This window comes from Bos mutus, chromosome 11 (assembly GCF_027580195.1).
Source record: "Bos mutus isolate GX-2022 chromosome 11, NWIPB_WYAK_1.1, whole genome shotgun sequence".
Lineage (NCBI taxonomy): Eukaryota > Metazoa > Chordata > Mammalia > Artiodactyla > Bovidae > Bos > Bos mutus.
The window spans coordinates 62,886,677-62,903,051 of record NC_091627.1 but is presented as its reverse complement, the minus strand read 5'-3'; the positions used below and the strand labels follow the sequence as shown (position 1 = coordinate 62,903,051).

The following is a 16,375-nucleotide window of genomic DNA, read 5'->3' as shown; positions in this document are numbered from 1 at the left end:
TGGTGTCATCTGCATATCTGAGGTTATTGATATTTCTCCCGGCAATCTTGATTCCAGCTTGTGCTTCTTCCAGCCCAGCGTTTCTCATGATGTACTCTGCATATAAGTTAAATAAGCAGGGTGACAATATACAGCCTTGAAGGACTCCTTTTCCTATTTGGAACCAGTCTGTTTTTCCATGTCCAGTTCTAACTGTAGCTTCCTGACCTGCATACAGATTTCTCAAGAGGCAGGTCAGGTGGTCTGGTATTCCCATCTCTTTAAGAATTTTCCAGAGTTTGTTGTGGTCCACACAGTCAGAGGCTTTCGCATAGTCAACAAAGTAGAAGTAGATGTTTTTCTGGAACTCTCTTGCTTTTTCGATGTTTCAGCAGATGTTGGCAATATGATTTCTGCTTCCTCGGCCTTTTCTAAATCCACCTTGAACATCTGGAAGTTCACAGTTCACGTACTGTTGAAGCCTGGCTTGGAGAAATTTGAGCATTACTTTACAAGCCTGTGAGATGAGTGCAATTGTGCGGTAGTTTGAGCATTCTTTGACATTGCCTTTCTTTGGGATTGGAATGAAAACGGACCTTTTCCAGTCCTGTGGCCATGCCGAGTTTTCCAAATTTGCTGGCATATTGAGTGCAGCACTTTGACAGCATCATCCTTTAGGATTTGAAATAGCTCAACTGGAATTCCATCACCTCCACTAGCGTTCGTAGTGATGCTTCCTGAGGCCCACTTGACTTCACATTCCAGAATATCTGGCTCTAAGTTGGTGATCACACCATCATGATTATCTGGGTCGTAAAGATCTTTCTATACAGTTCTTCTATGTCTTTTTGCCACCTCTTCTTAATATCTTCTGCTTCTGTTAGGTCCATACCATTTCTGTCCTTTATTGAGCCCATCTTTGCATGAAATGTTCCCTTAGTATCTCTAATTTTCTTGAGGATATCTCCAGTCTTTCCCATTCTCTTGTTTTCCTCTAGTTCTTTGCATTGATCACTGAGGAAGGCTTTCTTATCTCTCCTTGCTATTCTATGGAACTCTGCGTTCAAATGCATATATCTTTCCTTTTCTCCTTTGCCTTTCGCTTCTTTTCTATTCACAGCTATTTGTAAGACTTCCTCAGATAACTATTTTGCCTTTTTGCATTTATTTTCCTTGGGATGGTCTTGATCACTGCCTCTTCTATAATGTCACAAACCTCCATCCATAGTTCTTCAGGCACTCTGTTTGTCACTTCCACTGTATAATCATAAGGGATTTGATTTAGGTCATACCTGAATGGTCTAGTGGTTTTCCCTACTTTCTTCAATTTCAGTCTGAATTTGCAATAAGGAGTTCATGATCTGTGCCACAGTCAGCTCCTGGTCTTGTTTTTGCTGACTGTACAGAGCTTCTCCATCTTTGGCTGCAAAGAATATAATCAATCTGATTTCTTTATTGACCATCTGGTGATGTCCATGTGTAGAGTTGTCTCTTGTGTTGTTGGAAGAGGGTGTTTGCTATGACCAGTGTGTTCTGTTGGCAAAACTCTATTAGCCTTTTGCCCTGCTTCATCCTGTACTCCAAGGCCAAATTTGCCCTGTTACTCCAGGTATTTCTTGACTTCTACTTGTGCATTCCCGTCCCCTGTAATGAAAAGGACATCGTTTTTGGATGTTAGTTCTATAAGGTCTTGTAGGTCTTCATAGAACCATTTAAGTTCAGTTTCTTCAGCATTACTGGTCAGGGCATAGACTTAGATTACTGTGATACTGAATGGTTTACTGTGGAAACGGACAGAGATCATTCTTTGGTTTTTGAGATTGCACCAAGTACTACATTTCAGACTCTTTTGTTGACTATGATGGTTACTCCATTTCTTCTAAGGGATTCTTGCCCACAGTAGTGGATATAATGGTCATCTGAGTTAAATTCACCCATTCCAGTCTATTTTAGTCCACTGATTCCTAAAATGTCGATGTTAGATGATGTAAATTAAACATGTATTATAAATGAGTATTTATACAGGTATGGAATACACATACAAGTTTGAAAATATTTTATATTAATTGTATTTTTGATTAGCTAACAGGTACCTCCACATTGTAGGCCACAATAAATATTTTAGAAATTTTTAAGTAATCTTTTTGGAAATAAAGTAAAAACAGCACCCAAATCCTTGCCCTGTATTCTGTTTCAGACTGTTTTCTATTGAGGCTCAAACAGAATTGTAATAAAATACTCCATGCCCCAACATAGTTCTCAAATTGTGTGGTATGAAGTGATGATGTGCTAGGTACACAAGTAGAAAACAATGAAGTTCTGTAAAATCTATTTTCAGCTGGGCTCAAGGCAGTGTTTTACAGTTCTTAAAGTAGTTTTTGAAAATTTTTATGCCAGTAAAGTGGCCAAAATAAGAAATAATTATTGATCACCTTCTGTATGCCAGGTAGTGTGTTATATATATTATCTAATCCTTACAATAACGTCAGAGGTAGGTATTATTTTCCTTGTATTATAGTCAAGACCATTGAAATCATAGGTTGTACTGCTGGAAATGGTAACTAGATAAGAATCTAGATCTGATTTTGCACTCATTTTGTTGAGAGCTTACTTCATTGGAAAGTCAGTGTCTCTCCTTTTCATCTGTTACATTTATCTTTATGAATCTGTTTAATCCTAGGCTCTTGGGAATGATAATGTTACTGTTATAAACATTACATAGTACTAAGTGCCGGGTAACACTATCCATGTATCTTCAAAAGTATATGGGCTAGCTACTATTATTCTTTGTTTTACAGATGAGAAAACTGAGGCATAGAGTACGTAATCTGAACCAGATAATACCTTAAGTGGTGGAACCAGGACAAAAATTTGGGCAGTCTAGCTCCAGGGTCCATACACAACACGATTCTGGGCCTTCAGCAAGGTACCTGTCTGGTTGCTAGGAAGTTGTAATTTTCTTGTTTCTTTCTAATGTTCATGCAGAAGCATGTAGGATAAATCTATTATGTCTACCACCCGATGTCCTGCATCAGTGTTTTACGTATACAATGATGTAGTACTAATCATTGTTAACGCTTCACTGAGAGTTTTTGCATTCCAGTTTCCCATTCCAACATTTAAACATCTCACATTATCCTTAACTTGATCCTAGGTGATCAGTTCAGTCACTCAGTCATGTCCGACTCTTTGCAACCCCATGGACTACAGCACGCCAGGCCTCCCTGTCTATCACCAACTCCCAGAGTTTACTCAGACTCATGTCCATTGAGTCAGTGATGCCATCCAGCCATCTCATCCTCTGTCGTCCCTTTCTCCTCCCCACCTTCAGTCTTTCCCAGCATCAGGGTCTTTTCAAATGAGTCAGCTCTTCCCATCAGGTGGCCAAAGTATTGGAGTTTCAGCTTTAGCATTAGTCCTTCCAATGAATATTCAGGACTGATCTCCTTTAGGATGGACTGGTTGTATCTCCTTGCAGTCCAAGGGACTCTCAAGAGTCTTTTCCAACACTACAGTTCAAAAGCATCAATTCTTTGGTGCTCAGATTTCTTTATAGTCCAGCTCTCACATCCGTATATAACTACTGGAAAAACCATAGCTTTGACTAGATGAACCTTTGCTGGCAAAATAATGTCTCTGCTTTTTAATATGCTGACTAGATTGGTCATAACTTTTCTTCCAAGGAGTAAGCGTCTTTTAATTTCATGGCTGCAGTCACCATCTGCAGTGATTTTGGAGCCCCCAAAAATAAAGTCTGCCACTGTTTCCCCATCTATTTGCCATGAAGTGATAGGACCGGATGCCATGATCTTAGTTTTCTGAATGTTGAGCTTTAAGCCAACTTTTTCACTCTCCTCTTTCACTTTCATCAAGAGGTTCTTCAGGTCTTCTTCACTTTCTGCTACAAGGGTGGTGTCATCTGTGTATGTGAGGTTATTGATATTTCTCCCAGCAACATTGATTCCAGCTTGTGTTTCATCCAGCCCAGCGTTTCTCATGATGCATTCTGCATATAAATTAAATAAGCAGGGTGACAATATGCAGCCTTGATGTATTCCTTTTCCTGTTTGGAACCAGTCTGTTGTTCCATGTCCAGTTCTAACTGTAGAATAGGGGATAGGCTACCCACTCCAATATTCCTGACCTGCATACAGATTTCTCAGGAGGCAGGTCAGATAGTCTGGTATTCCCATCTCTTTAAGAAATTTCCAGAGTTTGTTGTGGTCCACATAGTCAAAGGCTTTGGCATAGTCAATAAAACAGAAATAGATGTTTTTCTGGAACTTTCTTGCTTTTTCAGTGATCCAGTGAATGTTGGCAGTTTGATCTCTGCTTCCTCTGCCTTTTCTAAATCCAGCTTGAACATCTGGAAGTTCATGATTCATGTATTGTTAAAGCGTGGCTTGGAGAATTTTGAGCATTACTTTGCTAGTATGTGCTGCTGCTGCTGCTGAGTCGCTTCAGTCATGTCCGACTCTGTGCGACCCCATAGACAGCAGCCCAACAGGCTCTCCCTTCCCTGGGATTCTCCAGGCAAGAACACTGGAGTGGGTTGCCATTTCCTTCTCCAAAGTATGAAAGTGAAAAGTAAAAGTGAAGTCGCGCAGTCGTGTCCGACTCTGCGACCCCATGGACTGCAGCCTACGAGGCTACTCCGTCCATGGGATTTTCCAGGCAAGAGTATTGGAGTGGGGTGCCATTGCCTTCTAGTGTGTGAGATGAGTGCAATTGTGCAGTAGTTTGAGGATTCTTTGACATTGCCTTTCTTTGGGATTGGAATGAAAACTGACCTTTTCCGGTCGTTTGGCCACTGCTGAGTTTTCCAAATTTGCTGGCATATTGAGTGTAGGACTTTCACAGCATCATCTTTTAGGATTTGAAATAGCTCGACTGAAATTCCATCACCTCTACTAGCTTTGTTTGCAGTGATGCTTCCTAAGGCCCACTTGACTTCACATTCCAGGATGTCTGGCTATAGGTGAGGGATCACACCATCATGAATATTTGGTTCGTGAAGATCTTTTTTGTACAGTTCTTCTCTGTATTCCTGCCACCTTTTCTTAATATCTTCTGCTTCTGTTAGGTCCATACCATAGGTACTGTTATTTTATGCTGCATCAGATTTGTGAGGTGCTTTTTTCACAGTGCTTTCACAAAATAATCTCTTTGATTATTTATATAAAGTCAATCAGAGGTATACCTGATAGCTCAGTTGGTAAAGAATCCGCCTGCAATGCAGGAGACCTGGTTCAGTTCCTTGCTTGGGAAGATACTCTGGAGAAGGGATGGGCTCCCCACTCCAATATTCTTGTGCTTCCCTTGTGGCTCAGCTGGTAAAGAATCCACCTGCAATGTTGAGAGACCTGGGTTCGATCCCTGGGTTTGGAAGATGCTCTGGTGAAGGGAAAGGCTACCCACTTCAGTATTCTGGCCTGGAGAATTCCATGGACTGTATAGTCCGTGGGGTGCAAAGAGTCTGACCCGACTGAGCGATTTTCACTTTCACTTTTCATAGGTTATTACCATCACTTAATTTCATTGCAGAAGATCAGGTGACCTGCTCTGATTAATTTCTGTGGAGTTAAACCTCAAACCTAAGTTTCAGATTTCTATGTGCATTGCTTCCTCCACTGTAGTAGTGTGTCAGTGTATCTCTGCTTTATCCTTCTTTTCCTAAAATAGGTAACATTTTTCCATAAGAACAGTTTTGTTTTGGGGGATTATATTTCCAGCACAGATTCAGCATCAATAAAGTCATTGTTGTTGTTCAGTCGCCCAGTCGTGTTTCACTCTTTGCAACCCCATGAATTGCAGCATGCCAGTCATGCCCATCCCTCACCATCTCCTGAAGTTTGCCCTAAGTTCATGTCCATTGCATTGGAGATGCCATCCAGCCTTCTCATCCTCAGACGCCCTCTTCTTCTGCCCTCAATCTTTCCCAGCATCAGGGACTTACTTGTCCATTGAGTTAGCACTTTGCATCTGATGACCAAATATTGGAGTTTCAATATTTCAACATGTGTCCTTCAAGTGAGTGTTCAGGGTTGATTTCCCTTAAGATTGACTGATTTGATCTCCTTGCTGTCCAAGGGACTTTCAAGAGTCTTCGTCAGCAACACAGTTCAAAGGCATCAATTCTTTGGGGCTCCACCTTCTTTATGGTCAAGCTCTCACAACCGTACATGATCACTGAGAAGACCATAGCCTTGACTATACGAACGTTTGTCGGCAGAGTAATGTGTCTGCTTTTCAACACATTGTCTAGGTTTGTCCTAGCTTTCCTGCCAAGAAGCAAATGTCTTCTAATTTCATGATTGCAGTCACCATCCGCAGTGATTTTAGAGCCCAATAAAGTCATCAGTTCAGTCGCTCAGTCGTGTCTGACTGTTTGCGACCCCATGAATCGCAGCACGCCAGGCCTCCCTGTCCATCACCAACTCCCGGAGTTCACTCAGACTCACGTCCATCGAGTCAGTGATGCCATCCAGCCATCTCATCTGCTGTCGTCCCCTTCTCCTCCTGCCCCCAATCCCTCCCAGCATCAGAGTCTTTTCCAATGAGTCAACTCTTCGCATGAGGTGGCCAAAGTACTGGAGTTTCAACTTTAGCATCATTCCTTCCAAAGAAATCCCAGGGCTGATCTCCTTCAGAATGGACTGGTTGGATCTCCTTGCAGTCCAAGGGATTCTCAAGAGTCTTCTCCAACACCACAGTTCAAAAGCATCAATTCTTCGGTGCTCAGCCTTCTTCACAGTCCAACTTTCACATCCATACATGACCACAGGAAAAACCATAGCCTTGACTAGACGGACCTTTGTTGGCAAGGTAATGTCTCTGCTTTTCAATATACTATCTAGGTTGGTCATAACTTTCCTTCCAAGGAGTAAGCGTCTCTTAATTTCATGGCTGTAGTCACCATCTGCAGTGATTTTGGAGCCCCCCAAAAAAAAAGTCTAACACTGTTTCCACTGTTTCTCCATCTATTTCCCATGAAGTGATGGGACTGGATGCCATGATCTTCGTTTTCTGAATGTTGAGCTTTAAGCCAACTTTTTCACTCTCCTCTTTCACTTTCATCAAGAGGCTCTTTAGTTCCTCTTCCCTTTCTGCCATAAGGGTGGTGTCATCTGCATATCTGAGGTTATTGATATTTCTCTCGGCAATCTTGATTCCAGCTTGTGCTTCTTCCAGCCCAGCATTTCTCATGATGTACTCTGCATATAAGTTAAATAAGCAGGGTGACAATATACAGCCTTGACGTACTCCTTTTCCTATTTGGAACCAGTCTGTTGTTCCATGTCCAGTTCCAACTGTTGCTTCCTGACCTGCATACAGATTTCTCAAGAGGCAGGTCAGGTGGTCTGGTATTCCCATCTCTTTTAGAACTGTCCAGAGTTTATTGTGATCCACACAGTCAAAGGCTTTAGCATAGTCAATAAAGCAGAAATAGATGCTTTTCTGGAACTCTCTTGCTTTTTCCATGATCCAGCCCATGTTGGCAATTTGACCTCTGGTTCCTCTGCCTTTTCTAAAACCAGCTTAAACATCAAGAAGTTCACTGTTCACGTTTTGCTGAAGCCTGGCTTGGAGAATTTTGAGCATTACTTTACTAGCATGTGAGATTCTTTGGCATTGCCTTTCTTTGGGCTTGGAATGAAAACTGACCTTTTCCAGTCCTGTGGCCACTGCTGAGTTTTCTAAATTTGCTTGGCATATTGAGTGCAGCACTTTCACAGCATCATCTTTCAGTATTTGAAATAGCTCAACTGGAATTCCATCACCTCCACTAACTTTGTTCGTAGTGATGCTTTCTAAGCCCCACTTGACTTCACATTCCAGGATATCTGGCTCTAGGTCAGTGATCACATCATCATCATTATCTGGGTCGTGAAGATCTTTTATGTACAGTTCGTCTGTGTATTCTTGCCACCTCTTCTTAATATCTTCTGCTTCTGTTAGGTCCATACCATTTCTGTCCTTTATTGAGCTCATCTTTGCATGAAATATTCCCTCGGCATTTCTAATTTTCTTGAAGAGATCTCTAGTCTTTCCCATTCTGTTGTTTTCCTCTATTTCTTTGCATTGATCACTGAAGAAGGCTTTCTTATCTCTTCTTGCTATTCTTTGAAACTCTGCATTCAAATGCTTATATCTTTCCTGTAATCCTTTGCTTTTCCCTTCTCTTCTTTTCACAGCTATTTGTAAGGCTTCCCCAGACAGCCATTCTGCTTTTTTGCATTTCTTTTCCATGGGGATGGTCTTGATCCCTGTCTCCTGTACAATGTCACGAACCTCATTCCATAGTTCATCAGGCACTCTATCTATCAGATCTAGGCCCTTACATCTATTTCTCACTTCCACTGTATAATCATAAGGGATTTGATTTAGGTCATACCTGAATGGTCTAGTGGTTTTCCCTACTTTCTTCAATTTAAGTCTGAATTTGGTAATAAGGAGTTCATGATCTGAGCCACAGTCAGCTCCCAGTCTTGTTTTTATTGACTGTATAGAGCTTCTTCATCTTCTGCTGCAAAGAACGTAATCAGTCTGATTTCGGTGTTGACCATCTGGTGATGTCCATGTGTAGAGTCTTCTCTTGTGTTGTTGGAAGAGGGTGTTTGCTATGACCAGTGCATTTTCTTGGCAAAACTCTATTAGTCTTTGCCCTGCTTCATTCCGTATTCCAAGGCCAAATTTGCCTGTTACTCCAGGTGTTTCTTGACTTCCTACTTTTGCCTTCCAGTCCCCTATAATGAAAAGGACATCTCTTTTGGGTGTTAGTTCTAAAAGGTCTTGTAGGTCTTCATAGAACCGTTCAACTTCAGCTTCTTCAGCGTTACTGGTTGGGGCATAGACTTGGATTACTGTGATATTGAATGGTTTGTCTTGGAAACAAACAGAGATCATTCTGTCATTTTTGAGATTGCATCCAAGTACTGCATTTCGGACTCTTTTGTTGACCATGATGGCTACTCCATTTCTTCTGAGGGATTCCTGTCCCTCAGTAGTAGATATAATGGTCATCTGAGTTAAATTCACCCATTCCAGTCCATTTCAGTTTCTGATTCCTAGAATGTCGACATTCACTCTTGCCATCTCTTGTTTGACCACTTCCAATTTGCCTTGATTCATGGACCTGACATTCCAGGTTCCTATGAAGTATTGCTCTTTACAGCATCGGACCTTGCTTCTATCACCAGTCACATCCACAACTGGGTATTCTTTTTGCTTTGGCTCCATCCCTTCATTCTTTCTGGAGTTATTTCTGCACTGATCTCCAGTAGCATATTGGGCACCTACTGACCTGGGGAGTTTCTCTTTCAGTATCCTATCATTTTGCCTTTTCATAGTGTTCATGGGGTTCTCAAGGCAAGAATCCTGAAGTGGTTTGCCATTCCCTTCTCCAGTGGACCACATTCTGTCAGACCTCTCCACCGTGACCCGCCCATCTTGGGTTGCCCCACGGGCATGGCTTAGTTTCATTGAGTTAGACAAGGCTGTGGTCCTAGTGTGATTAGATTGACTAGTTTCCTGTGAGTATGGTTTCAGTGTGTCTGCCCTAAGTCATAGATATGACTAATGGTAAATCTTTTCATCTGTAAATATACATTCTAACTTCAGATACAATGCCTGGCCCATGGTGGAGGCTCAGTAAATGTTAATTTTTTTAAAATGATTTCAGCTTTATTGAAGTATAATTGACATAAATTCTCAAAGTTTTTTAAATTTGAAGGGAGTAGCTTTTTTCCTTCAGTACCACAGCCTTTTGCCTCCCTTGGCTCACAAGCAGAAGCTTTGGAAATTGCTTCATTGAATCATTACTAACTTCATAATGTTTAGACTCTGTCTCTCTCTGTCCTAAGCCATCATTCCCATTTGCTATCTCCCCTATACTCTACTTCTCGAATGTAATGGAACGAGCATGGATCTGAAAGTTAGTTTTACCTGGGTCTTTGTTCTGCCTCTTATTAGCTCTGTGGCCTTGTCCAAATTATTTAACTTTTCTGAATGTGTTTCTTCATCTTGTAAAATTGGGGAAAGACTCTATCTTATAGGGTTGTGTGAGAATTGAAATAAGTTATATAAAAGCCTTAGCACAGCTCCAGGCTCCTAGTAAACACCTAATAAAGAAGTTCTGAAAATTCTCTTAAGGTTGAAGGAGAGAGATTCTTTTTCTCTTTAATACTGGTCATCCCCTCCTCCACAATACCAACAGTTATTATTTGTCCCTCCTCTGCCCTTGCATGGCTCCCCTGTGCTTTGGCTCTCAGCAGATGATATTAAAATCATCTGTTTGTCTACCTGTATCCTCAGCTCTCTGCTAGTAAACTCCTTGAGGACAGGGACCATGCCGTATTTATTGTGGTATTCCCAGTGCTTGGCCTGGGTTATAGTTGGTACTCGCTAAATGTTTATTGAGGTACATCCCTTTGGAAAGCCTTCCAGAGACTTTTTTTTCTTGTCATCATGTTGCCTGAAGATTTTGGACACACCTTTAGTCACTTGATTCAAGGTCTCCTGGATTGAACCAGAGGGTATGTGATAGTAGGACCAGGGCGGGGAACCAAGTGAAAAAGCAGGGGAGGCCACCAGTCTGCAGGAGTGCGTGTGAGTGTGTATGTGTGTAGAGGTGCTATGGCTTTTTATATATGAGAGTCAGAGGGTGTGTTTTGGTGTGTGTAAGGGTTAAACCTTGTCAGGCCAGTCGCCACATTGTTTCTGAAGACAAGGAATAAGAGAACTTTACAAAAAAATGTTTCAAACATATAAAAACAATGCTAATTACATTTGTTAATATAATCTCCTCACCATATATAATTCATAATCACATGCACAATAACTATTATGCTTATCCTAAAATGTCAGATTAACTTGGTTCTAAGTTTCATTTGGGAAGGCAATGGCAACCCACTCCAGTACTCTTGCCTGGAAAATCCCATGGACGGAGGAGCCTGGTGGGCTGCAGTCCATGGAGTCGCTAGGAGTCGGACACGACTGAGTGACTTCACTTTCACTTTTCACTTTCATGCACTGGAGAAGGAAATGGCAACCCACTCCAGTGTTCTTGCCTGGAAAATCCCAGGGACTGGGGAGCCTGGTGGGCTGCCGTCTCTGGGGTGGCACAGAGTCGGACATGACTGAAGCAACTTAGCAGCAACAGGAGCAGCAGCAGAAAGTTTCATTTGATTACACCTATCAAATTAAGTATACTCAGCTTTAATTGTAGCATGGACATTCAATCAAAGAGAGAGAACGTATGGCTTGGGACTGCAATGAAATTATCATGTAACTATCTTTTTTTTCATTGTTTAGCTCCACCATCCATGAACTGCTAATCAAAATGTAAATCAGCCACACATAAGAGGTTTTTTAATGAAGATATATTGTATTCAACTTTTTCTGTGTTTTGTTATGAAAAGCTTTTAACATACAGCAAAATGAAAAGAATTTTATAGTGAACACTTGTATACCCATCACTTATATTCTGTCCTTAACATTTTATCATATTTTTAAAATCACATATTTACCCAGCTGTATATCCTTCTAGGCTTCCCCGATGGCTCAGTGAGTAAAGAATCAACCTGCAGTGCAAAAGTCATAGGAGATGTGGGTTTGATCCCTGGATCGGGAAGATCCCCTCGAGGAGGGTAGGGCAGCCCACTCCAGTGTTCTTGCCCGGAGAATCCCATGGACAGAGGAGCCTCATGGGCTGCAGTCCATGGAGTTGCAAAGAGTTGGACACGACTGAGCAACTAAGCATGCACATCCTTGGATCCATGTATCTACCAATCCATAATATTCAAGTGCTATTATATTTGAAGAGACTTGAGCTATATATTCTGTGTTGACTTTTACTTCAGTTTCATTTTCCTTTTTTATAGTAGCAGTTAATTCTTAGGAATGAATTATAACTGATTTATAATGTTCTGAAAACATTTGGATTTCAGATGCAAATAAATTTGTCTTGTCTATTTCTAGTTCCAAAAGATGAGTCGTGGATATTCAGAAAACAACAATTTCCTAAATAATAACAACCAGATGGTATTGGACATGATCCTTTACCCATTAATTGGAATCCACCAGACCATCAATTGGGAAACTGTGGCAAGGCTTGTGCCTGGATTAACACCCAAAGAGGTAACTAACAGTCTTCCAGATAGCTACTGAAAAGAAATCAGAAAAAGTAATCAATTTAAAGGTGTAACTACTAAGAAAGAAGAAGTATTTGAGTTTCACATATTCATATGCATGTAAAAACTAAATATGCATAAAATATGACTTGACTATATATATAATCTATGTAGATATATGATTTATTAACCCACCTGCTATGATTAAATTCAGCCTATTTTACATATTTACAACTGAATGGGTAGATAAAACATTTGTAAATCCAGTTTTATTATTAAATTGCTAATGCTGTGCTTCTCAGAATTGAGTAATATACAGACCTTTTTAAAGGAAAAAACTTGAAAACTTCCAGTGATGACCCAAATTACTATCACAGTGGAAATTAAATGTGCACTAACAATACCAGGTATAAACCCACCTATACAATCATAAACCAGATTTTACATTTTGTAGACACAAGGGAAAACTCAAACCAACATAATTCAAACTAATAAGCTTAATGTGATCAGTGTTTTGCTGAAATTAAATTGCGATTGTAATGCAAATATTGTATAGTCTTTTGTGGCACAAAATTTTTTGTGTTTAGCCTATATTGCCAAAAGTCCTTCAAAGCCTGTATTCTTTCTCCACTTTTCTCTAACTTGTGGTGAAGTCTTGTGTTGCCCCAAGACATGACTTGCCTTCCCTTGGCATTAGCACATCTCTTCTCTACTAAGTCTGTTTTCTACCTTTGTCTTAAAATATTCTGTCATCCTAATGATTCAAATGATTTTTATTACTGTAATCCTCAGAAGCAAAACTTGTAACCTAAAAACTCTTATTGGGTACTCTTTCTGGTAATTCATCTCAGAACTCCAGTTTGAGAACACAGACCTCAGAATTTTTGCTGTTGAAAGGAACCCTAAAGTGAGTGAATCGTCTCAGGTTTCTAGAAGTAGAAGGAACATTAGTGATTTTATTCAGTAGATTTTAAGCATTTTCACTACTGCCTTTCCCATGATATACTCTCAATACTTATAGAATCAGTGAATGAACCAAGTTCTACCCTCTTCTTTTACAGCTGAGAAAACATACCCACAGAGATTACTTGCCCTTGATTGTAAGTCTTTGTGCAATGATGAAGGAACTTAGTGTATATTATCATTCCTTAATCTATATTTTTTCATCTTTTGGATTTTTACATGTTTGGTCTGTGAATTTGACTATTTTCCCAGCTTTTATTGTGAGTATTTTCAAACATATAGAAAGGTTAAAAGAAGAGCATAGTATCCCTATATCCTTTATTTGGGGTCAGTAATTCTAGATGTTTGCTTGATTTCTTTATGTAACTTTTTTTTTTTCTTTTGACATTTAAAAGTAAGTTTCAGGGACTTCCCTGGTGGTCCAGTGGCTGAGACTCTGAGCTCTCAATGCAGGGGGCCTGGGTTCAGTCCCTGGTCAGGAACTAGATCTTGCATGCTGCAAATAAGACCTGATGCAGCCAAATAAATAAATATTCTAAAAAAATAAATAAAAGTTAGTTTCAGACATCACTCCATAGACTGCAGCATACCTCTTAAGATAAGTATATTATTATATAACTACTTAGCTACAGTACCAACAGTAACTCCATCGTATCATCTAATATCCACTGTGTATTCAGATTCACCCAATTGAAAAAAATTTCTTTTTTTTTGGCCACACTGCATGGCTTGTAGTATCTTAGTTGCAGGAACAGGGATCAAATTTGTACCCCCTTCAGTGGAAGCACAGAGTTTTAACCACTGGACCGCCAGGGAAGTCCTTTTCTTATATATCTTTTAAATGTGTTTTCAAAGGACTAAACCTTGAGTAGGCATTTGTTAGTAGTAACAGTACTATAATACTATTAGTAAATAATCTTCATTTAAAAGGTGCTCAATACCTAGTGGGCACTTGGTAAATATTTGTGTAGTAAATGAATTATGCCATACCCAATGCATTATTCACTTACCATATGTGTGTGTACATAGTATAGATTTTCCTCCTTTTGTACCTCCCATATTACTTGATCTGCTGTGTAACTTGCCATCCACATTGCAATTGATGGAGATTTAAACATGAATGCTATTAGAGTGCTATCTGATGAAAACCTACATTAAGGAAGGCATTTTGTGTTGTGACCTGAGAAATGACATTTTCATGGACAACTGAGCCTTACTATGCTTAATGCACTCTTGATATTTTCCAGTCTATTGTATTTTTTTTCACTGCTAATCTGGTCTTTCTAAATTCATTCTATGACTAACAATGAGTTAAGGGAGAACACCATGCTAGAACAAACTGCCCAAATACGTGGCCATATATTTAAAAGTGTTTTTAAGTGTTACTACAGTATTTTGTGCAGGTGAACCTCACTGTTGGTAAGAACAAAGACTCATTATTTTAATGAAGAAAATCTAGGATCACAAATCAGATACCTTTTGATTTGTTTTCTATTGAAGGTTAGAATATGGTCTTGTTCCTGGTGGAAACTCAGTGTGAAAATAACAGCCAAGTTTTTAACTTAAGTTTTTAAATTGTCAACTGATAATAGACATAGATCATGGGGAAATATGGTTAGTGAAGGCATTCTTCATTTTCCTACAAGTGTATAAATATATTATGGCTTTGAGTTAAAGCATATTTTAAAAAATCTACCCTGAATTTTAAAAAAGAAAAAAGTAAGTGAGAGGCTTTCATGTATTGAAATACACACTGGTTTTCTAGCTGTTACCCAAGAGATAGTTTTTCACTTATAAAAGATGATTAAAATCCCCCAGACCTGCGTTTCCTTCCTTTATGCCTTTACAGTGTGCAAAGAGGTTTGATGAGCTGAAGAGCAGTGGAAGCTCACCTGTGGACAACCAGTATAGGCCCCTCCTGGCTGCTGGAGAGAGTCCTGTTGAGACTTTAGCCACATACATCAAATCCTCTCTTCTTGACACACAAGGAGAATCTCAGGAGACTCCGGTTGGTCAGGATGCAGTTTCTAAAACAGGTAAGGTTTTAAGAGCAAAATGCAGTACTTGTCCTTATGATAATTCTGAAAAATATTATGCATTCCAGTCAACTGTATTTAAAGGGTAATAGAAACCTTAACAGGAAAAATCTGTTAGTATTTGTATCTTCCTGAGCTTTAGAAATTTGTCTTTGCTATATTTAAAAAAAATTTAGATGTTAACATACAGGGCAAACACTATTACCAAAAAAAAGGTTTTCACTATATTAAAATCTACTACTCCATTGTGTTAGCCTATTTGTGTCATAAAATTTAGAGGAATTTGACCTGTACCTTTTACTTAATTTTTTTTTAACTGAGAGAATCTTGCTTGTCTCTCCCGATACCTTTTTTATAGCTCCCCTCTATGAAAGTCAGTAGTAGCTTCAGATGACACAAAAGCAGGGTATGGGAGATGTTCTCCATATTACATTGAAAATCATAGCTGGTTTTAGAAATCTTCAATGTAGTGAATTGTTTTAATCTCAGCAGTAGCAGAATATTGATACAAAAATTTGCTTCAGGAAGAGAAACTATATTGTAGGCTTTTGAACATTTGACCCCTGTCCCTACATACCAGGTTAGTATTTTTTTTTAATCTTTAGTGTAATGTTAGCAATTTGTGACTGTTTTTCATACTGTTTCTTTCATTTACCTTTAGAAATATTAAGGCACCTAACAAAGTTCCATCTTTAACTACTCTTGGAAACCATGCGTTTATAGTATAACCATTCAATAAGTAAGAACCCATTTTCAGCTAGAAATGCTAACCTCCCCCCTTTGTTTTTGTATGTGTTTGTTTCTGTATTTAAGGAAGACATAGTATAGCTTCCACAAGGAATTGTTCTTCAGAAAGTGAAAATTGTACTACTCATAATGGTGGAGAAAAGACTGAAGAATCTGAAGGGTAGGAGGCTGGTTCTTTGCTAGATAAGCTTTTAATATGAATATCAACTTCAAATTATAAAATATATGAGTGATGATTATATATATCAGTTACCATAATTTAGGAATTTCACATTACACAGTTGCTGAAACAATTGATCTCAGGGTAGTTGATGTGTTGAACTATCAACAACTGCTTAATAGGTGAACATATGGCTTATTCATACTACTTATAAATTAGACAACAGTTTTCCACTTTAAAAATCCATTTTCATCTTATAAATATTAAAAATAACATCCTTTAACATAAAGTTTTGGAAAGTAAAATTTAAAACCCAAAGAAAAATCTCTGCCATTAGTTCTTCAACTTTATTAAAGAAA

The 16,375-nt window shown here is 39.2% G+C and overlaps 1 protein-coding gene across 3 annotated transcripts in view; it reads left to right on the top strand.

The window, feature by feature from the left end:
• SANBR (SANT and BTB domain regulator of CSR) overlaps nucleotides 1–16,375 on the top strand; it is a 62,816-nt gene that overhangs the window by 2,025 nt on the left and 44,416 nt on the right. For 2 of the 3 annotated variants that reach the window (XR_011466068.1, XM_005889042.2), the window contains exons 2-4: nucleotides 11,959–12,117; nucleotides 14,923–15,109; nucleotides 15,923–16,016. Coding sequence is in view for 1 of the 3 variants with exons in the window: in XM_005889042.2 (XP_005889104.1) it covers nucleotides 11,968–12,117; nucleotides 14,923–15,109; nucleotides 15,923–16,016 (431 nt within the window). In the remaining 2 variants the exon portion in view is untranslated. Of the gene's footprint in view, nucleotides 1–11,958; nucleotides 12,118–14,922; nucleotides 15,110–15,922; nucleotides 16,017–16,375 lie in introns of those variants that run through there. The other variant, XM_070379523.1, reaches the window with a different exon arrangement.